This window comes from Chaetodon trifascialis, chromosome 13 (genome assembly GCF_039877785.1).
Source record: "Chaetodon trifascialis isolate fChaTrf1 chromosome 13, fChaTrf1.hap1, whole genome shotgun sequence".
In the NCBI taxonomy this organism is placed as follows: Eukaryota; Metazoa; Chordata; class Actinopteri; order Chaetodontiformes; family Chaetodontidae; genus Chaetodon; species Chaetodon trifascialis.
In genome coordinates, this window is record NC_092068.1 from 4,243,959 (window position 1) to 4,267,500 (window position 23,542).

General features: G+C 39.7%; 1 protein-coding gene across 4 annotated transcripts in view; it reads left to right on the forward strand.

Annotated features, from left to right (window-relative positions):
* The window catches only part of ltbp1 (latent transforming growth factor beta binding protein 1), a 175,920-nt gene that overhangs the window by 23,730 nt on the left and 128,648 nt on the right, over positions 1-23,542 (forward strand). For all 4 annotated transcript variants that reach the window (XM_070978139.1, XM_070978140.1, XM_070978141.1 and 1 more), the window contains exon 3: positions 10,792-11,128. In XM_070978139.1, the coding sequence (XP_070834240.1) occupies positions 10,792-11,128 (337 nt within the window). The remainder of the gene's footprint in view (positions 1-10,791; positions 11,129-23,542) is intronic.

Here is a 23,542-nt window from a genome sequence, read left to right on the forward strand (position 1 = left end):
TAACCCATGATCTTGAGATAACTGTAGTGAAAAAAGTAATGAGAAGCACAGCTATTTGTGGCTTCCATAGTTTGCAATTTACAGAACCTCACAGACTTCTATATAGACTTTGTATTTATGTTGTCCCTTGGTTCTAATATATATATTTCTATAGGCTTTATAACACCTATGTTTTCACATACTTGTTATCACCTCTTTATTTGTGTAGCTTTTCTCATTGTCCTTGATTTTTAGCTGTTATGTCTGTACCTGTTAAAGTACATTGAGAGCACTGGAAAAACAAATTCCTGCTATCTGTCCACATACTTGGCCAGTAAAGCTGATTCTGAAGAGTAAAATTACAACCCAAACTGTCCACTGTAAACATCCATAAAAACCAAGTCGTGATAAACTGTAGCATTGTCCTTGATAGGTGAGAACTGATTTTGTATGTGTAAGTGTTTTCCTTGTGATGAATAGATCACTGGAATCAAGTCAAAATAGATTCAATGTGTTATTATGGATAACTAGGATGTTTAATATGATAGGGTCTCTATAGCGTCATTGTTGGCTAGTGGAAAGATAAGTGTATCTCTTGCCCAAAGGATTAGTGGGGCCCATAGATTCTCAACAGACAGTCTTATCAGAGCTAATCTGACCTCTGAGGGCCAGCAGTGACTCAGATGATGTGGAATTCAATACCTCATATATCGATGTCATATCTTTCCACTGCTACCTACTTCTGAATTCAGTCAACATCTGTCCCAGCCACATGCAAGGTTAAACAGGCTGTTGCAGTTACCCATAAAGTCTGAGCAATTTTCTTTCCTTCACTTTGGAATTTTAAGGTCTTGCATTAAGGCAGTGACACAAAGAAAATCAGTATGCCTCCCAGTCTCTGCATCCTTCTTTTGGTCCCTACCACATGAACACAGCCACACAGACACAAAATATTTTTGGGTATTGCACACCCCTAGCAAACCTCAGTGAGGGAGTGGAGGGGCTCCCTGAGCACCAGACCCAGCTTTTTATCAAAGATGCAAGGACATCAACATGACTGATTTATTTCCTGTCCCCAGCTAACAAGTAAATTACCATCACTTAGTCAGTCACCCTCGTCACAGAACAGAGCTCTTATGAAGCTGACCTCAGTCAGAGAGAAAGAGAGAGAGAGAAACTATGTGCAGAACAGATGGCAGCCTCAGCTCCAGGCCAGAGAAGGGTGGGGGAAATGAAAACTATTTATGCTGGTCGGAAAAGAAAGCAAAAAAGCATTGCCAAAAGTGGAAAATTAACTGTATGGTTATTTCAAAATGCTAACATAACTTGGCCTGGGGGGTGGGGTGGGAGGGTGGGGTGATATCATCTTTGAGGTAATCACTCTATGGAAGAGGGGTGTAACTCAACTGATTTATTTCACATCACTTTTGGACAGAGGTTGCTGAGAATATACATTGTACTGTTAATGCCCTGAAATTTGAGACTCATGCATCAGATTTGTTCAAAAAACTATCCTTTTGCAAGTTTGGTTGGTTTAGTACATTGGTGAACATTGGCACAAAAACTTGTGCCAACGACTTAAATCTATAGAGAGAACTTTCACATTCTGTCACTTTCGTGACCTTTGAGGTAACAGAAACCCAGGGTGTCCAAATGGAGGAAGCTGATCCATTAAAGACATGACATGAGTGGATGGTACAAATGTACAGTATTTCCTTAAATTACGTGTGTTAACGCGTCTCATTAGCATCGTAGAGTACTATGTTACTAAGCTTCCTGCTTAGTAAGTTAATTTCCCAATGCAACTTTCTGGTTTCATGGAGTGATAATAGATTTTATTGGCATGATAAAATGTGCAATGTGGATGAATCTATATTCATGCATATCTAAAACCAATTACAAGTATGAGCCTGGGCAACTGAGACTGTGGATTTTCAGATTGGATCTCAGTATGGCATTGCTCTTGTGAGCATACACACCTGATAGCTTCTGTAACTTGGCCTGATCAGATGTGCTAAGTAGCATTGGATGCTGCAAGTGAAACCATTGTCTCTGTTTGAACAGTGAACCAAGTTTCAGGCAAACCTGAGAAAACTTTCTGGAACTTGCAGCACAGTACAGATAATGACCTGCAAGCACTTGCTGCAATGGGCAAATCTCGATATCAAAACTCTATATCACATATCACCATTAATTACTCAATGCATCCCACAATGGCGTAGCCATCAGAGAACTTATAGGTGGACATTGAATCTGATGACAGATGGCAGATGTAGACTGTGAAGAGGAATTGTGCTAGTGTTGTTCTTTAGGGTGCACCAGTGCTCATCACGTACACTGTCACAGTGTAGTTGCATTGCTAGGTTGCATTATCAGGGGTGTCCAAATTTTTTTCACTGAGGGCCACATATGGATAAATATACATGGCTGGCAGGTCGAGTCAGTTTGATGGTTGAGAAACGAAGGACATCACAGAGATGGTCGTCGGTCATTTTGGTTCTCAATCTGCTTTTGCTCAACGTCATCAGAAAAAATGTTTGCTCACATATGTATGTTGAGCTTAACAGACTGATCATTTGTTTCACGTGGTGTCTCAATAGCCTCTCTCAAACGTGGCTTCTTCCAAGCTCCGGTAGAAGTCAGTTGTAAAAGTTGGTCAACTTTGCCTTGTAGGCTCTTTTTCAGAATATTAAGGTGACAACAAACCATAGTGAAAGACTACCAGAAAGACATCCTTTATTTGTCATGCCACACAGTACATGCAACACACACGGCATGCTTGGTGAAATTCTTCTCCGCTTTTAACCCATCCTTGGTCAGTCCTTCCTCCGCGGCAGACCAGGAGCGGTGGGCTGCCAGCCGACTGGCGCCCAGGGACCCAGTTTCTTTATCGTAACCACTGGTTAACTGGCATCAGTTAAGAAAGTTTGAAATTTTCTGTGGTAGAGTCCTCGTGCTCGAATTATTTTTGACCGTTTTCACAACAGTGTTCATCACATCACTAAGCTGGACTGTGAGTGCTTGGTGGATCATACAGTGCATTTTAACAGCCTCACATCCTGCATCTTTGCGTACACCACAGAGGCCATAGAAATTTCATGTGTGGGCCATATTCCAGTATATTTTAAGAATTAAAAATTAAAATGAAAATGGATCACGGGCTACGCCTGGCCCGCGGGCCGTAGTTTGGACACCCCTGCATTAAGAGCATGCTCCACTGTGGAACATGACTCTCTGTGTCGCTATGTGCGTCAAACAAACTAGGTCACACTTAAGCAAAAGGGAGAGTTTATACCTGTTGAGAATGGCTGAACTCAAAGGCAAGGCCTCCGTATACACCCATCATACTGAGGAGTAGAGTTGAATTTTGATACCGTCAAACTTTCCCCACATTTTCCTGAGGTATACGGTATTACCGTGACTAATTAAAAATCACCTTGCAGGGCAGCGCGCAGTTCAGATGATCAATGCTCATGCTAAGAAGCACCAATCCTAACTTGTAGCATATCAGAATGACAGGGAGAAACTCAGTATCATATGAAAGCAGAGAGTCTGATGATCACGAAGATGTCTGCCTCCTCACTGTGCGACGACAACTCGGCCAGCTAGCAGCCAAAGAGTAGCAGAAAAAACCTTAGCTAAAAAAGTTATGTTCCAGCCTGAAAAAACAATGCTAATGTCTCCTTCTATGACTCTGTGTTAGTTTGAGATCAATCACGAAGGTCCTGCTTGTTTACATAAAGAGGAGGGGGTTTCTAGAGTGGAGGGAGCGCTCTTCATGCAATAATCTCTGGGGTTACTTCCTTCTGGATCATCATTGGTGTTACTATGGTGAATGTGGGCGGGACGCTGAGCTATTGACCGGCGTAACAACACAGTTTCACCACTCCGTCTCATAAATGAGCAGAGTGCTCACAGAGGACTCTGCTGAGCAGCCCAAAGTGTTATTTTACTGTTTTATTTGCATTTCATCCTCTTATGAGAGCTAAGAACAATAGCAAGCAGAAAAAAAGCTGAAAAAGTGTTTTCAACAGAGGAGTTTCTCCGTATGCTTGGACGAGATAACGGTACTCTGCCCAGACGCGCCCATATGAGCGCCTGGACATACCTGTGTTAAAACATCTGTACGACTGCTCGGGTTCATTCTTAGCATGTACTTTTGCACCTTTTTCTCGAGTAAAATTCAATCAGATACATTGAACGGAGTGGACTTCATTTTTGTTATGACAATGCTACAATTATGTTAGACCCCTACAGACCTATATTCAAAGCATTTTTTTTAATGATGGTAATGAAACTGATACTGTTGCTATTTTTTGATACCGCGGGATACCTTATTACCAGATTACCGCCAACCCTACTGAGGAGTGATGTGCAATGAGGATAGCACAGTACACTTTTGGACAGTCTCTTCTCAAAGGCTCACATGGTGTACACAGTTGTGCATATGAAAGTAACAGAAATGGCGTCTGATATGGCAGCAGCATATATTGGTTACTGGTTTACTGTATTTGTGAAATTTAACGTTTACCATCAATGATATGTTGTCCTCTTTCATGCATTTTGGCTAACAGTGACAGTGGCTCTACTGTTGGTACACATATAACTCCTGCCAAACAACATAAATTTAAGTTACAATGCAGACACTTGTTATATGTGTGGTCAGGTGTAATGGATGTTGTTTCATTGTTTTTAGGAGTGTGGGGAGATAACAGTTGTTGAGTGAGGTATCACATTCATTAGGTAGGATGATAGGCATAAACCTACCTCAGAGTTGTTTACACTCTGAATTTATCGAAATAATCCTATTACCCCAAAACCCCCCTCAAGCTTTAATTAACATATGCTTCCTCCATGTTAAGCATCTCATAGCTTTATCGTGAAGAAATATGAGGAGCCCATGATTTGGCCAGTGGCTCAGTGGCTTATTGACCATTATTTGCCATCTGCCATTAGTATTACATTATTGTATTTTATTTTATTTCAGTTATGTTTTGCCAGTTGATTTTTGTTTGTTTTGTTCTTGAAAATGAAACATGAAAAATTCAAATTAACAAAAGCATAAATGTACCATTATTTATCTATTTCTATATTTTTAAGGGAGTCAGAGGATATTGCTGTTACTAGTTCAATGGTGAAAAACAGACTCTGTTTATCAGATGAGAGAGCCTGACACATCATTTTTTTTTATACAGTGAAGCAAATGAAAATCAGACAGCGTGTTTTGTGTGTAGCCTACTTCCGCAGAGGACATCCAGGGCAGTATGCTTACTTTTTTAGGTGGTAGCACTGGTGCTAGCAAGTTAAAAATTTTAGTAGCACGAAGAAAAATTTAGTAGCACCCACAGTTGGACAGTTAGTTAACGTGTTTATTGGTTAAAATAATTTGATACTGATAAGAAATTCTAACAATGTTGAACAACAATTAAACTGATTCTTTAACCTAAATTTGAATTCATCCTGAACACAACAGGATGAATTTAAACATTTTTAAACACAAAAAATCAACAGTGTTATATTTTCATTGCACATCAGTGAACTGTCTGTGCTGGTCTGAATTAGATATGGCCATCCATTCGCCTGCCGCCATACAATACTTACAAAACATTGCCTTTTTGGTCTGGTTGTATAAGCCAGGTGAAATCTTTTAACCACTGAGGATTGAATCGATTCATTTTTGTATCTGAGGAGACAGGCCGGTCCGATGAAGAAGCGATGAGTGATGAAGATTCAGCGTCAGACTCCGTAAATGCTGTAGTAGTACTATTTTCCTCCAAACAGCGTCTCTTATCCTCATTGTCGTGACCTACCAAGGTAGAAACTACAGAAAAATACCTCTTCATTTTGCTTGAGTCTTCTTGTTGTTCTTAGTTGTTGCATTTGGTTTGTCACAAAAATGATACAAAAGTCGTGGTTTCCCGGCACAGAGCAGCGAGGGTGGGAACGTTTACCCGGAAATGTAGTTCTTTTGTATTCGGATTGAGAAGGACAGTACACACTTAGAACTTCAACTCCCATGAAGCATTGTTCCAACAACTGACGAACAGGACAAGAGAGTAATATAGCCTAGTTTTCCCCACTATTTTTTTAGACATGATACCAGCGCAACACCTTCACACTTGTGCTAGTGGATGCATATTTCTCTTCGCACAGAATGATTTTTAGTAGTAAATGCGACATAAATTGTCGCACTGTACAGCCTTGACATCAGTTGAGTTGGTGGACTTTTAATGTAGCCCAGGACACATTAGTTTACACATTACGAAAAGAATGTGGCCATATTCATTCCAGATAACCTCCTAATGTGATCTGAGTGACAAAATCTTAATGCATCTTGGGTGCTTTCACACTTGTACTTTGAGATCTCCATTTGTGAGTGAATCACCCAGGATGTATGTTAATGTCAGGTGTAAACAGACTCGCACACACATACACGTTTGAAGGAGGGCCATTTGCAAGTGTTTGCATGTTCTACTACTTGTTTTTGTGAGAACCTTTGGAGAGTGAAAAAACCTCACTTCTTAAACATGTTAGTTTCAGGGGATTAGGGTTTAGTATTTATAGTATTAGTAAGGTTGCTATTAAGCGAATGTTATACTTAGGTTGAGGAATGAATATAGTCAGAGGAAGGTCCAGATGTGTGTCTGTTATCTGCTATGAACTTGCTTTGCATCGTTCAACCAAACATATCTAAGCTTGCATGTGCATGTGTGTGTTGCTGTGGAGCCTTTAAAGTTCTGTTGTTTGTGAGACAGGCTTTGGAGTTGATAAATGGATGCCCAGATAATCTGTCTTTGGAGAACAGTGTCCTGTATAATTCCAGGCTTTTTGTCCGTTTCCTTGTAGACATGCACAAACACACACAATCACACACAGGATACACATATGCTCAAAATTTCAGTTAATTGCAAAATGACTCCTTAAATGTCCATGGAAAGTACAGCTTTACTCGTTAAAGTTCTTTGTGTCTAGTGTGTGTTCACTAACAGCTAGTTGGAAAATACTTTTAATGTTTTGGGGCTATTTTTTTGTTGTCTGGTATTTTCTCTCAATACTGTATGGCTGATAATGAAAAAAGTTGTAATTTAAATTCTGTTAAACCACAGACATGTGTTTGTGGTCTTGTTTTAAACAATTTTACTTGTACCCAGCATAATCACAAATATATCTTGTTTCTGCATGAAAAGAGTCTGATAAAATATGGATGGTGCTTGTTGCTGAGGTTTAAACCTGTCAGAGAAAAGTCACCTTCCAAGTAAAATGCCCCTTATTTGGCCAGTTATGGTAAATATGACTGCTGGCTTGGATGAGTGTGTCATGTTGACACTGTTTTATGAGAATGAAATCAAATTAACCTAATAAACATCTCACAATGTCTGATATCTGACTGAAGGCTTAATGATACTGTGGACAGCTCTGCACTTTCTCAACCAGTGTTAACAAAATTCACAGCCAAGACATACTGCTTCCCAACCTTGAATCCTGAAGGGCCCGATTAAAAGCTTTAAAGTTGATAATCTTAAAGCAGCTACAGTCTATACGTGCATAATAACAACATATCAGATGGCAATGGGAAAACAATGTGAAAGGGGTTTCTGGTGGTGATGAACCTATGTTCATAGTAATGAAATTATTATCTGAGGCTATGTCAACACTGATTAATTGTCATGTTCAAACAGCGTGTTAAAACGAACACAATCTCCACAATCACAGGTGTTGTAGCACCATTTCAGAAACAATCTCAGTCCAGACTAACAGGCCTGAAAATCACATAACCATGTACACTGGGCATGTGTGTTTTAGTGTAAACAGGAAGCAGAGAGTTGGTTAGTTAGCTGCAGGAAATATGGTACCAAGACAACAGATAAAAATGTTTCCTAAAAACAGGCCAAAATTGATGAGGTAGGGAAATCATCCTGCTCTTCACCGAGTCATCCTCCTTTTTCTTTTTCATCATAGCACACACTCAGGGGCAAACATACTTTTAACTTCATTATATTTGTCTGGCAGCTTTAGTTACTAGTTACTTTTCAGATTAACAACAGTTGGTTATTAAAAATGTGAAATGTGTGGGACTCTGAGGAGATACTGTATGACAGCAAGAAGACTGGGAATTCACCCTTGCAGTAAAATGTGGAGGACACATGGACTGGCACCAGTTTTTTTAAATGGAAATCCTGAGTGGGAGATGCAGTCTAGTATGCTCCTCAGCTCAAAATTAACTGGTTAGTTACTGGTTTATGGGTGTCAGGCTATTTAGAATTAACCAAAGCTGACAGTCCTAGTTGTGAACATAAGGCAGGGCTGAACAAAAGCAGTGTAAACTGGGCGCAGCAATTTAAACATCTCCAGCACCACTGCTTTATGTCAAAATGTCAGCCTTATGAAAAAGCTCTAACTATAACTGGGATCCAGACCTCATCAGTCCTTCTCCTGGTGCAGTTTCCAGTCTGCTGAAGCACCAGTTTGGTGCGTGAATGTTCTCTCATCCTCATTTCTGCCACCTCTGCCATTTACAGCACTGCTGAAGTGAATGTTAAGATTCACAGCCCTAAATCCTGGAGGTCCTAATTCAGATCTCTTGAAGTGATCAGCTTTAACAATAATATGATGGATTTAAAGTTAAATGGGAGATTACCAACTCTGTTCACCGGCTGTCTCTTATTTACACCATACAATTGTCCACCTATCTGCTAGTGACCCTTCTGTGCTAGTGACTGATGTGAGGCGATTGGCTTGACCATTTATTTAGATAAAGACCTCTCTTGTTAAGACTCTCACCACTGTTGTTTTTTTTCACTTAATACTTTTGAGCAGGTGTTAAACTGGGCTGGAGGCCCGTGGAGCTCCATCTCCTTCAGTATCACTGTGTTGCCAGCTCTCCTACTTTTAGTTTGAAACATCCACTTTCAGATACTGTCTTATTCTGACCAAACAAATCTAGAATGTAGTGTTCTTTTTTGGCTTTTATTAAGCGGCTGTGGCCATCACACAGCAGCAAGATCGATCCATGTATCTCCAAATTAGGGCTGTGCACAATTTACACACATTGCACAGCAAGGAGAATTTACTTAAGTTGTCAGATGTAGCACTGTGATTTTATGGTGGCCATATTAACCAACAGGTAAACTGACAAAGTGGTCATGCTCAGCACCATCAAAGCTGCAGGTACATTTTTATTTTCAGGTGAAGTCCAAATATCTCCTCTGGAGAATCAAAATATTTTTTATGGCATATGGATTATGACAGAGAGTTTTCAGTTTGCTGCTAAAAATTTGCAGAAATGACATTATTGTAAGCACGATACTTCTAATCTATCTAATCACTGATGTACATTAAGAAAGAAGGCAGTCAGTAAGCATTCTAATAAAAACACAATTTATTGTGCTATTTCCTATATGTTACTGTAAGGATACGTCTGTTTTGCATCATTACTCTAACAGTATGTGGTGACAGGTCAAATTTCTGCCAACCACCTCTTCTTTCAACAAGCATCTTCAACAAAACACAATTTTGACCCACAAAATGATTACCTTACTGAAAACTCTTTTAGGTTTATTGATCTAGGCCTTCTAGGAGCCAATATCTTATTTTTATTTTGTATTTCTCTGTACTTTTTTTCTAGTCCTCATTTCCTCTGCTCAGTATGTTTGATTTATATGCAACTAGACTCATCTACAAGCAGTGATGAATTCATAGCTTTGCTAGCAGTTAAAGTTGATTTATACTGTGGGGCCAATATGTTGAGCACACCACCATGGGGCACCTCTGCACAAGATATGATTACTTCAGCATGTATAGTATGTGAGATATAATGATTATGAGATATCCCATAGACACCCATTCAAAAAACTGTCATTGTAAACTGTGTATCTCAATAACTGCAACAGATATTTAAAAAGAAAATTAATAGCCACCATGACAAACATTTGCTGTGATCCAAAAAAGTACGGTCGAAGAAAAAAAAAAATACAAAGAATAATAAGAAATACAGAAATAAATAGCCATGGCAACCAACAGTGACACAATAAGAATTAAAATGTTCATGCTTCTCCCTAGTGGCATCTTGCCATTTAGATTTAATTTGAGATATCTATCTCTAAAGCTGTACCAGTACAATGAAGGGAATGGAATTTAGTTCAAAGTGATCAACTGCATTGAAAGAAACTGACATTTAAGAAATTGAACAGCCACATCTCTTTCCAGAACCAGTACCACTGTTACTCTGGACAATTAACATCCAACACAGTATTTACATTTTTCATTGTAACTGATTTCTGCTGTGGAAACCACCCCACCCATGCCCAACTCCCCAGTCTCCTTTTACAAGGACTTCCCATCCGCACACATCCCAATTTAACCCCTGAACATTATTAGTCAAGATTGCAAGTGGACCCTCTATGTCATAAATAATGTTGTGTAAGTATCAACCCATGATGTCAGACAGTCATAGTGTGGGTGCTTGGTCTGCACCAGTTCATTTGTTGGCTTTCACCCCATCTTGAATGGCAGATGCACCAGAGTTTGTTTGAATCATACCAATTAGGTGTGAAAGCACGCTTAAAGCTCTAAATCTGAGACAGTGATGATATATTTACTTTTTGAGAAGCATTCTTCTTCTAACCTTCTAACCTTGTTGTAGATATCATGCAATACATAAATGAATAAGGCGGAATGTGCTTTTAAAATTATGAACAGTCAAGTCCAGTATGACCTCTTACCATCATCACTCATTTTCATTCTCTGTCTGTCTTTCCTTCCTCTGTCTTTTCTTCTTCTTTCTCTCTGCTCTGCCTGGATTTTGTGTTGTAGCCAATTGTATCCCTCAATGCCAGAATGGAGGAATGTGCCTCAGGCCTCAGCTCTGTGTCTGCAAGCCTGGCTCAAATGGGAAGGCATGCGAACAGAAGACGGCGCACACACCCCCCTTTCCAGCACCACCTGGGAATGGACCCACCAACGGGCACACCACTGGACACACTAATGGACACAATGTGGTACCCCAGCGGCCCATACCTCAGCAAGTGTCTCCCAATGGTTATGCCTCTGCCCCCCCTCCGCCAAGTAACATGGCCCAGATGAAACTAACTGTTAAGCCGGCCCCACAGCAAGTGCGACCACATTACATTCAGCAGCACATCCAGCAGCAGTAAGTACTGTGCTTTGATTCAACTTTTATTGATTTACATGCATCTTCACATTCACATAGTTTCACGAATTGACTCTTGGATAAGGTCACTGGAACCCATAGACATATCTTGAAGAAGAGGTACTTTACTATTACATTACTATTACATTTTTACACAAACAGGACCTGTAGACATGCATCAATTGTGGAGGGATGTCAAACTGATGGGGCTCACATAGTCTGCAGTTTTTGTTCTTCTTCAAATACAAAGCTATATGAGTACTTTAGAGAGGCTTTTTCATGCATAGAAAATAACTTACCTCACAACAGCAACAGACCAACAGTTGAGCTAATAAGCCATAGATTTAGTGGCAATGCACACATTGCAGTCAGCATGTAACACTTTGGCATCTCAAAATAAGAAATTATCTAATCGCCCTCTGAGGCTGTTTTGGCTCCAGTCTGGCTGTGTTCACTGGGAAGCTGTTGAACCTGGTTCCATTGCCATCTTAAATGGCTATGGTTCTGCTGCCTATTCTGACACCTCTCCCCACCAGCATTACTTGCTGGGTTCCCCCAGTCCCATGCCTGAAAACCTCATCCCCCCAGTGGTCCAAAGCTCCTGTGCTTGCAGTGTAACTACCAAAACTCCCCTGGTGCTTCAAGCTCCCAGTCTAGGCCGAATCAGCTAAAATGACTGCTAGCTGTATGGCTAACTGAGCTAACTAGCTAATGGTAGCAGCAAAAAATACCATTTCTTCTGTAATATTGCTGCGTTATTTAAGAGAATTTGACAGTGTAATACAATTTAATGACTACTTAATGAAAGTTAATGACACTTCATAAAATCATTTGACAGTATAATAAAACTTAAGGATACATTAATTAAAACTAGTTAAAGCAGTAGTAAGCATTAACTAACAGTTAACTAAAATTTTGAAAAATCCAAATTGTGCCACTGCAGTTGAGGTGAAGAATAATTTTTCATGACACTGCTATAAAATCATGTAACAGTGTCTTTAAAATTAATGACATCTTAATGACAAGTCTGAATTGTGCCCCTGTAGTTTAGTCAAGTTGTCATAACAAAGACATTTCAAACAATAGCAACTTTGCATTCAAAATGACATAATTGACCAAAGCACACTTAATGACCACAGTCATAAACATTCATAAAGACTCCTTCATGTTCATGACAGATGTCATATCATGCTTATGGCAATATCATGTCATTCTTATGCACACCCCTTCAAATAAAGTTTTTACCCTAGCCTAGTGTTTAGTACCATGCTGACTCTTTCACGGAATCGTGAATGGTAAAGCCTGCAAGCCAGCTACACAATTGTTGATACAGGCATAGGCAATATATATGAATATGTATATGTATGTATATATATTTTAACTCAGATCCGTCACTGTGAAGACTATGGCTAGTACACTCTCATTATCACCAACCATCAGTGTAATATGATATCTCTTGGCACGTTCATAAGGGGAGTGAAAATGCCACTAACTCCTGCTGTGGTTAACTGTTCGTTTGTTATGCCAGTCACTACAGCAGATAGCTGAACAATGTGCAGTAGCATCAGTCATAGTAAAAATGAACCCAACGCCTTGACAGGTCCAATCGGTGAATATAGTTTCAGATCAGAACTCTGCTTCTCTGCTCAATGTTACAGCCACATGTAGGAGGAAACATCCAATATCATTCAACACAGTGTCCAGTAATTTTGGCACAGACTTTTGATATTGATTAATGATATTCAAAATGTTAAAGAATGCATTTCACATTCTGTGTTTTACATGCACTGTGTAAAATGTGTGTCCAGAGGGCTTTTTATGCCCTGCACAGGCACAAGTAATTGCTACCAGATCTGTGTCCTCGAAAGCTGCTCTCAATTTGCAGACGGGATTTATCTCTCACAGGGAGCTAGTCTCCGATTGGTCCAAGCAACAGAGCAGTTTTGTCATCTGATAGGATAAAAAATAGGGAAATAATCCCCATGTCAGGAACTTCTCATTAGTTCAGTCAGATGTGCACAAGCAGCAGAGTGAACAAGTTTAATTTTTATCACAAATCTGCCTAAAATCTGTGGAAATTCAACAGATTTTACATGCTAAATCCCTTATTTGGTTGTTATGTCTACATAGATGATCCAGTGTTTTGGTGGCTAATTTTATACGTTATATGTGCTGTCACAAACCTCTGTCTGTCAGTACTTCTTTTGCCTTTTGGGAAACATTCCATGCAGTGTCACACTAAATTAGTTTTAGTTGTCATTTGACCAATGTCACAGTATAATTTTGGAGGGGTTAATACAATTTGTGTGGTCATAGTGTGTAGGTAAGATGCAGCTTACATGTCTTTTCTGGCCAGGAAAGTCTTTAGGAAATGCTTGAGAAAATGTTGTCAATATTCCAGAACAACAGATCCTAACATACACCAATTACAGTGATTTTGAAAACATTGGGACTTATTCAAGCACATTTTCGTATTATCCTAAATCCCTCTGACTTTTTCCTGTGGGCCCTGTTAGTACAAGTGTTCCAAGTCGGATTCAGCAAGCCCTCTTAACTGCACAAAGTTATTCTAAATTGCTTGTTTCCGCCTGATGAATGCCACTGGTTCATGAGGAAATGTGCGTTCATGAGATTCTATTATTCACATAATAAGCGTCCCTAAATTGCTGTATAAGACCACCTACCTACTGCTGCATTTGTGGCCACAACTCTACATTATGAAGTATGGAATGTAATGATTGTTGTGAGAGCTGTCATTAGCTTAATTTCCAGACTTTGCTAATTTGCACAATCCATATGTGCATGTGCCAAAGCTGTGCTGGGACAGGAGACTGGAGAAGTCAGAGTGTATGTGGCAGCCATTGCAGTGTCAGTGTGCTCTGGGAGCCTGATGGCGCAGTTATGTTCACTGCAGCCATTTTACACACAAAAACTATACCTGAAATTGTACATGGTGATATATGCCTGATGTTGTCAGTTATTATTGAAAACTATTGACACTCTGATTTGCAGTTCTTTAATGCTATTTGATGTCCTCCTGGATTTCTACAGCCAATGATGATCATTTCATCAGTTGCAGTCTGGCCCTCTCCTCTGTGCTCCAGGGGTGAGGAATGTGATGGTGAGAAAGCACTGATGAAATATTGAGTGGACTTTGATTTAAGATTTCAGTTGGCTTATATCTTTTGAAATTGAAAGGTACTGTGGAATATTATGGCTCACTACAAGTGCAAGTACAAATAACACAGGTGGTTTGAATCTGATGAAATGGGTCCAGCTCCAACTCCTGCCATCAGACATCAGCCAAGGAAATCATAAGTTTAACAACGTCAGTAGTGGTGTTTGAGGACCCGAAACAATTAGAAAATATTAATAAAGGCTATAGCTGACAACGACGTGTCATCAGAGCAGCGCTCTGTGACAGAAATAAAGAGACAATGGTCCCCGTCTTTCTGAAGCAAAGAGCTCCATGACTAATAGGAGGGGCAGTCAAGGGAGCGTGACAATCATGGAAATGTTAGATGAAACAACATTATGGCCTGCAGTAGGTGATGTCACATTGTTGGTGCAATAGAAGATGATACTAGAGAGAGACCTGCGTTAAGACCCTGTCGCAGCTGTCGGAGTGAGATAATTTTCCAATTATCACTAAACTGTAGAGGTTTTGTTGTGTTAAGCAGTTTACAGGACCCAAAATGCCACACTTAAACAGAGATGACATGGCATCTGAAAAGTTTAAAGTCTTGTGACTGAGAACAGAAGCAAATTGTTGATTCAATGAATTTTTAAAGCTTGAGGAGGACTCGAGGGCAGAAGTAGGCCAGACAGATGCAGACAGAAGGGGTATGGATGGAGACAGGTGAGGGCAAGGCACCTGAGCCAAAACAAAAAGCAAGAGCCAGGAAGGCAGGCAAGCAAGGAGCAAGAGCAAAAATATACTTACATATACTACATTACCACATGGATTCAATGAATACTGAATGGAGATCTGGTGCTTATATACTGTGGCAGCAGGTGAGTCTTGATTGAATGATTGAGTGGAGGGGAGGAGGAGGCTGAGTCCAACCTGTCAGCCACACCCTGCAGGGAAACATACACACCACACAGACACAGCAAAGACAGACGAGACAGAGGGGGAGGGGGAACACAAGACACGACAGGGAAAAAGGAGGGGAAACTGCTGATCCCCACAGGTTTTTGTGGGGAAATACGTCTCTACAACAATAAGAAAAAATTTAAAACTCAGTAAATTGGCAGCCACAGTGATTATGATATGGTGAACAAAATATTCCTTTTTCATTACGTATTTTATTTAATTTAGGTGTTATATTTAAAGAGTAACTCAACTCCTTTTTTCTGACCTCCAGTGCTCTAACTTCTCAACACTAGGATGACATAATTTTTCAGTGCCTTCCAAAGTCACACTTACAAATAGCTGTCACAGAGTACTGTACAGGATTTTTCTTATCTACCACATCGTGATAAAGGTTTGATTGGGTCTAGGCACAAAAACTACTTGGCTATGGCTAGAATAGGACTGTGGTCATGTTTGCCCTGCACTTAGCACTGCACTGCAGTTGGAGGATATATTCCAGTGCAGCATTCAAGACATTGGTGAGGTTTTAAGACAGTTACCTGGGTAGAGGCCCAGGCTGAAAAGAATTGAAAGGGGAGGTAAGAGGAAATAAAGGATGATGATGCTGGTCTTACAGAACTAGAAGATTTTGGGAACACATGAGGAAGTGTGATTTCAGAGCATTTATACAAGGACATCGGATTTTTTGAGACCCTGATTAGTATTTTTTATTGTAAAAAATATCTCCTTTAGCCTTAACAGACTTCAAAAGAGTAAATCCAAACCATCACGTTCCGTTCCTTCCACCTTTGTTCCTGACAGATGAGAATCATGATTTATGCGGCCATTGTGCATAGACTTCAAAGGAACAGTGCTTGCAAGACAGCCCAAGAATGTCACAGAACCAGAAGCCTTTTGCCAGGAAGAATAGGCAAAAGTTCCCCAAACAAGAACTGAAAAACTCCAATCTGGCTGCAAAAAGCCTTTACAAGCTGTGATACCTGCCAAAGGGAGAGTTAATAAGTATTGACAATGCAGCATGCCCAAACTTTTGCTTCTGTTCCTTTTCTTTTTTGTTATCTTTAATCTTAAAATAGAAATAAAAAACTAACCTTGCTCAACACATTAAAGAAATGTATAATCTTAAACTTTATCCTGTTTGGAAACCTCATTATTTTACTCCGAGCAGAACCAAATCTTAGCAAGAGTCAGTTTTGAAAAGAGCTGCTCTCAGTACCGGGTCATTGCTTTGCAGCTCAATGATTTCATGATGTTGGTTGTTAGACACATCAGCTGGTTCCACATATGACACCTTGGAAAAAGGCGAAGACCACTCGGAATAACCAAATGATATTTCCAATGGAAAAAAGTAAAAACTTGTTGTTTGATATGGAATTGCAGCAATAGAAGGCCAGTTATTTCGACAGGAGTCTCTGATCCTGAAGAACCACTCAAATGATTTGTTCTTTGTAATGCATTCCCAAGTTTCTTAAACAGGTAGCAATAAAAACCTTTTCATTTTTTCAGAATTGTAGCATGAGCTTTCCTTCAAAACCGTTAAAAAGGGAGATTTTTATTCAGGGCCATACCAGTAAAGGAATCCCAACAGATCAGTTCACTGCCCTTCTATCAAAGCAAATAATGTAAGACCTCAACAAAGTGATCAAAATGGGTTGTCAATTGACAGATTGACAATTGAATTGGTGAAGCACTGGCAGTAATGCAGGTGTTCTTGTGTTCCAGATTGTAGAGTTGAAAAGGAAGCCAAGCCAGTCATTCTGCATTCCAACTCTACTCTCACAGCTATGGGAGACTGATAGAAAAACTGAGATTGAAGTGACTGAAATGAGTTTCCTTCACAGGGTGTCTGGGCTCACTCTCAGAGACAGGGTGAGGAGGTCAGACATCCAGAAGTAAATCTGATCAGGATACCTCCAGGAGACCTCCTTCTGGAGATTTTCTGGACGTCCAACTGGGAGGAGACCAAGGTGCAGCACAGAACATGTTGGATAGATTATATATTCCATATTCTGCCTCAGAATCACGGGATTTAAAATTTCAAAACATAAAAAAGTTTAGGTTTTGAAAACTGAATTCCTATTCATTCTGGCATAAGTCTTCGCCCACTGCAGTGCATCAATTTGGCAGATTATTCAAGAGACAATAGATATCACACACTGTATAGGCAGGGGGCCAATTCAGAATAGTGCTTCTGATATGACTTTTTCTAACATGTTTGGGTAAAAGCTGCATAAAAAATATTATTTGTCTAGAAGGGAGCCATTGAAGGAGATCTAGGGTGGTTGTAGTGTTGAATTTTTTTCTCATAACGTATTATGACATAACATAACGTAAGTCCATTAATGTTCAAATATTATGTTCATACAGTATGGTCAAATGGACCAATTTAACACAATATGCATTGTGCTTCATTTTTCATTTTGAACCACCATGACCATTCAGAACATTGTTATGCTAATTAGGCTGAAACAGTACTAGTGGATGTAACATGACAACACTCAATACTGATTTCACTAACTGTACCTGAATACACTATAATCGTACCAGTAATGGAAACATTCCATGTAATCAATAAGTAATAAGCATCTCTGCAGTCTAGAGTATGATCAAAAATGCAAACAAAAGATCAAGGACACTATAAAAAATAGTATCTAGTATTTAGGTAAATCCTATTAACTGTATGTACAAAGCTAAAGGAAAGGTGAAAGTAATGTTACTGTAGACTTGAAAGGAAGTAAACAGATTTGAGTAAAAGATTTGTAAAATATATATATATATATATATATCAGACCACATTGTGCACATACAGAATTGTGTCTCATTTTCCAGCTTGACGTATACGGTGATAAAATTACACAACACTTTTCTGAGATCACATGACTAACACACATTACATTATTTGCTTTTACCCAGAGGCATTATCTCAATTTGCAATACCAGTTGTGACTGGTAGGAGTCTCTCTCTGATCCCTTCAGACCACCAGACAGTTACCCAGAGCAAAGCACTGACATGCAGTGCAAAAATATTCTTCCTTTCTGTCCCTGCAGTCTGCCTGCGTCAATTGCAACATTGCTAATACATGAGAGGGCCCTGTTGAGGTTCAGTGGGTTCATTATAGTAGACCAGAGTATGTCAGCTCTCGTGGGGAAGAAGACTTGGACGACTAGAGTGTAGAGGTCGGTGGTGGATTATGATTGCGGCCAGAGCAGTCAAGGGGGAGACTGAACAGATTCACTCCCCTATACATGCACCTTGCTCCCTCAACCCTGACTAACCGATGTGTTTAATAGAAATTAGTAAAATCTCCTCTCTGATCTTTAAGACTAGCAAGCTCTTGTAACCATTTCTTAGACACTATCCAAACTCTTCTCTTACTTTTTTCATTTAATGGCTCAGTCATTGCCAATGCACTTGGTCATGCCAGATATTTTGTTGAGACTGGAATGAGATCTTATTTTTATAACTTCTCTTTTGCTGCCACTATTCTCTCTGTCTCACAGCTCAGGTTTAAAGATCTTTGTTTTTGCCATGTTTAGGATCAAGCTTTGATAGAAGTATTCTTTAATCAGTACTGAAATTCCTTACTGCTTCACCTTTTTGCTGTAAAAATGACAAGAAACCCCAGACTGGCATAGAATTCTGCATCATTGACAAAACAACCTGCAATATCCACATGTATATGCCTACACTTACATGTGAAAAGTAGATTCAATCAAATACAGAGTATACAAATTTAATGCAGGTTGACCTGTACCAGGTGTTAACAAACAGTGAGGTGAAGGTAGAAAGCAAGCAAGGTCAGACAGAGAGACAGAGGGATATTTCGACAGATCGGTAGTGAGAAATGGCACCTATTAATTTATAACACCATGTAGTCAAAAGAGGCAGTATAACAAGAGATCAATTGAAACTTTATTGATTTTGATGAGGAAGTTGTGTCTCTGCAGCAAGAAACAGTAATAGGAAGCAGCATAAACAACATTAGTCATCAATATAGTTGTAGAAGTTGGGCAGGTGTTGATCTGCACCTGTCTTCAGAGAAGAACATAATAGTCCCAACTGCATACTACGTACTATTTCTTGGACTGTTTTTAAGTATGTAATTCTTTCACACTGTAAATTAAGCATACTCAAGTGCAGTTAGCAATCAGTATGCATAGTAAATTATCTAAATTATGATAATAAACTTTATTCGTATAGCACCTTAGATGCAAGAAATGCAGCTCAAAGTGCTTCACATAAAAAAAGACATAAAATGTACAGAAAAACATGCTCAGAAAATTAATATAAAATCAGTCAAAGAATAAAACCCACTTGATAATAATGATAAAAATAAAATGAAAATAAGGAAGGAAATAGAAGCATCAAAGGTGTCCACATGCTTATTCCTTAATTACAACAGCTCATCATCAGTTTGAGACTTAATAGGTGAGAACTCAGAAAGTATTTCACCTCACGATGATGAAGTTCAACACAAAACACGTGTATTTCCCCCGTCTCTGAGAATGATATGAGAAGATTGATGTCAATTGGAGGGGATCTCCACCGACTTCAGACATCAAAGTATGTTTACAGCTGTTGGGAAGTACTCCTACATATGTGAAAAAAGTTATATAAAGGCTTTTGTGGCTCCAGAGAGAGTTGTGTGAAATCTAAGAAATTGCCTTAAATGATATCATTTGAGTCAGTGTCAATTGGGGCAGTAGATTAGGCCTACAGGTTGCAAAATGAAAAGAATCTGGGGGTGTGGAAAAAGAAGTGTACTTACCAGACCTCTGCAGCCCGCTCCTCACTTGCGCTTTAGGCTTGAGACTCCAGACTGTATGATCCATTACTAGTATAGTATGACTGAATCTCCTGTCGAATTGTTGGCAGTCAAGTTACCTTATGTATTGTTACGGCCAGCTCGTAGGCCGCAACAAATAAGGGAGATGCAGACGGGCGGCTCCAAAAATTAACAAAAGTTTATTAAATACTGCAAACAATAAATAATGCGATGGGGTGTGGAAATCAGTATCAGTGGTGTGTGAGGGTGCATGGATGTGTTGTAGGGTATGCGGTGCATGTTGTCAGTGCGAAACCAAAAGACAATAACTCAAAACGCAGAAGGCAGCATGGCGTGGTGAAGACGGACAAGAGCGTGGCAGCAGCCCGCTGCTGCTGCTGTGGTTGACGAGCACGAACCCCCACCCCCACGCGGACTGGGCAGGCGGGCTTAAGTACCCTGGGAACACTGGCCAGGTGTTCCCAGTTACTTGATGTCTTCCTAGCTCCACCCAGATGAGTACCTGCAAGACAGAGCACACACAGTATCCTCAAAGAACTAAGGCCCTGGGGCCGTCACAGTATAGGCACCACGATTTGACAAGGATGACAAATGTGTGGAATTAGAGATGATATCTCTGACTCTGCTGCATCAATTTATATCCTTTTTATTTGTTTGACAATGTTATTGGACTAATGCTAGCAGTCAGGATTTGGTTAGTCTAGCTAATTAAGTAAGCTAAGTATGAATGCTGGAGTCTGTGGAAAACAGCTAGCCTGGCTTTGATCAAGGGGAAAGATGCGACGACCAACACCTCTAAGACAACCAGTTGTATCTTGTTTATTTGATTTGCACATGCACAGATATGTTAAAAAGGCTGTTTGTGGTTCTAGGGGGAAGTGACCAAAAATCTGGTGACATGGTTTCTCATCAAAATACACTGGGTTTATCCCTGAAGGCTGAATGCATTTCTTTTTTGCAAAGCCACAATTTTTTAAGTTTCAAAACCTGCATTGCTTATATTATTTACTTGTAAACAAAACAAGGGCCCACTCATGGAAACATTACACTACAGGGCTACCTGTAACCAAACTTTCACAATTTAATGTGCCTTTGTTTACTAGAAAATGTTATAAAGAACGGTGAACATAACCGGTACACAAGTACCCATGCATGACAAAAATCAGAAATGCACAACGTCCAGTTGTTTCAAAACATACCTTTGCCTACCAGGCAGCAATTGCATTGGGTCTCGGTTATGGAATTACAATGTCGTGAATGGGATTACTTTGTGTGGACACTGTAAATAGTCTGCACATAGAAGCTGTTACAATCCAGCAGATGGCAGTTGTGCACCACTTCTGGATGCCAGCAACTATAAAACTCAACAGAAGAAGAAGAAGAAGAAGAAGAAGAAGAAGAAGAAGAAGAAGAAGAAGAAGAAGAAGAAGAAGAAGGTCATCAATACACATTACTCCCCTGCACGTTTGACCCAATGAAGAGAGAGATACTGTGAGAGATATCAAACAAACAACAGACAATATGCAGTTACTTTGGCGTTTTGTCACCAACAAAGAAACGTCAAACCGAACTGAATAGAATAAAAGACTTGTCTCTGAAAAGGGGCTAGAAGATGTGTCATAGCTTGAAGCTTCAAGCTAATGATGAGTGCACCGAAATTATAGACTGTATAAAACATGGTAGTCTCCGTGAATAATGTCTCTGTGTTCAAGTTTATGAAGAGTCATTTTGAAGTTCAGTGACATTGGCTCTGGTTGTTGCCATCTTGGCACTGCTGTACTCTGCCAAACTCCCAGCTAATCCGAAAATGGGCCAAGAGGTGGAGTGTGGCAAAGGAAGCCTGTTTGCTGAAAGGTAGCACCTAGCTGTCACTCAAAATTGCTATGCCCATAATTAAGAATAACTTTAAGCCTTAATATTATTTAAACCAGTCAGTCATATAAAAAGACAACCCTATACTGTGGGGTGCTGTCTGTCAACAAGGATAATAGCTATAGAGACTAAGACTTTTTTCCAGGCTGTAAACATCTTTATTTCTTTGTAAGATTGGCCATTTTAATAGGGAGTATATGGAGACTGACTTGCTTTTGGAGCACGCCTCAAATAACCATCTGAGGGACTGCAGTTTTTGGTGCTTCTGCTTTGTCTTTCAGCCCCAGAGATCACTTGACCAAAAGGTGTTGCAAGATATGTCATTTGCATTCTCATCTAGGAGACAAAACATGGGTGTTATAAAAGCTCAAATAATTTCCATCATCCATTTTGGGGGCTTCTCTTTGATGGATCAGAGGACATCACAAAAAACACCTTGCAACTTGACAGAGACTCCACTGCAAAAAAATGGCTGTGCTTATAGCAGGCAGGAAGTCACTGTGTATGACTTCCAAATAGGAAATACAAGCAATCCAGATTGTTCCTCCAACATCAACAAGGTGGTTAAATTGTCTCTTACACTGCCTTTGAGCAGTGCAACATGTGAGAGGGGATTCTCACATCTCATCATAATAAAAACCAAGTTCAGATCTTGTCTGTCACATACTCGTCTCTCATCCCTGATGCACATTCACCTGTCAAAGATGACCACATTTGACTCACAGTCAGCTGTTTGAGCTGTGGATGGAGGCAACTAATCAGAGGCTCAACCAGGGACTGAGAGGTGAATCTTCATCATCTACCATGCAGGAAGCTGAGGACAGTGAGGGAGACAGAGAGGAGGACATTGAAGAACATTGTGTTGTTATGCATGGGGTGAGTCCCAAACACCATCTCTTGACGCTCACCTGAGTACCCGACTAAAAAATTATATACACTCCTGATTATAAAATCCTTAATAAATTAGCCATAGTCAGAATCCCATGTGAAATACTGAATAACATTTGTGGTGGTCATGTGACACAAAGTAATTTAAATGGATTATTGTTAATAGGCTGCAGACCAACAGTGATAATTAGAAAAATACGACTTTGCCTGTCTGAATTAGATTCTTCCACCCCTCACGACCCCTATAATACTAGATGCCAGTGTGTACACGCTGTACTGTACACACTACCACTTGTATAAATATGCAAGCACAGCAGCATACAGTCACGCCACCATGTGAACATATGAACACAAATTCAATAATCATGGCAGACTGTCCAGGATGTTAATGGTTTTATGACTATATCATATAAATCATCTTGTATAGCATGTACATCTTGTACATACGATAATTCATGTGAACACATTGCTGTATATCATAAATGCACAGTTGCATGACCAAAACAGAAGAGCTACTGTATTTAGACTATTACAGGGTCATAGCCAAGCTATTTACAAAGCTATCACTTTCTGTTTATTTATATCATGGCAGGGGGCCAATCATATGAATGGGGTGTCTGTGGATGTACATGCTTCTTGTACCCTTCATTTGGCAACCATGGGGAAGACCATATAATTTATCCATCAGTGTTAAATCTTTAATGTGAATATGTTTTGCTTAATGTTTTGGATACCTGTTGACCTTATATTTTAGAGCCACAATCAAGAGGA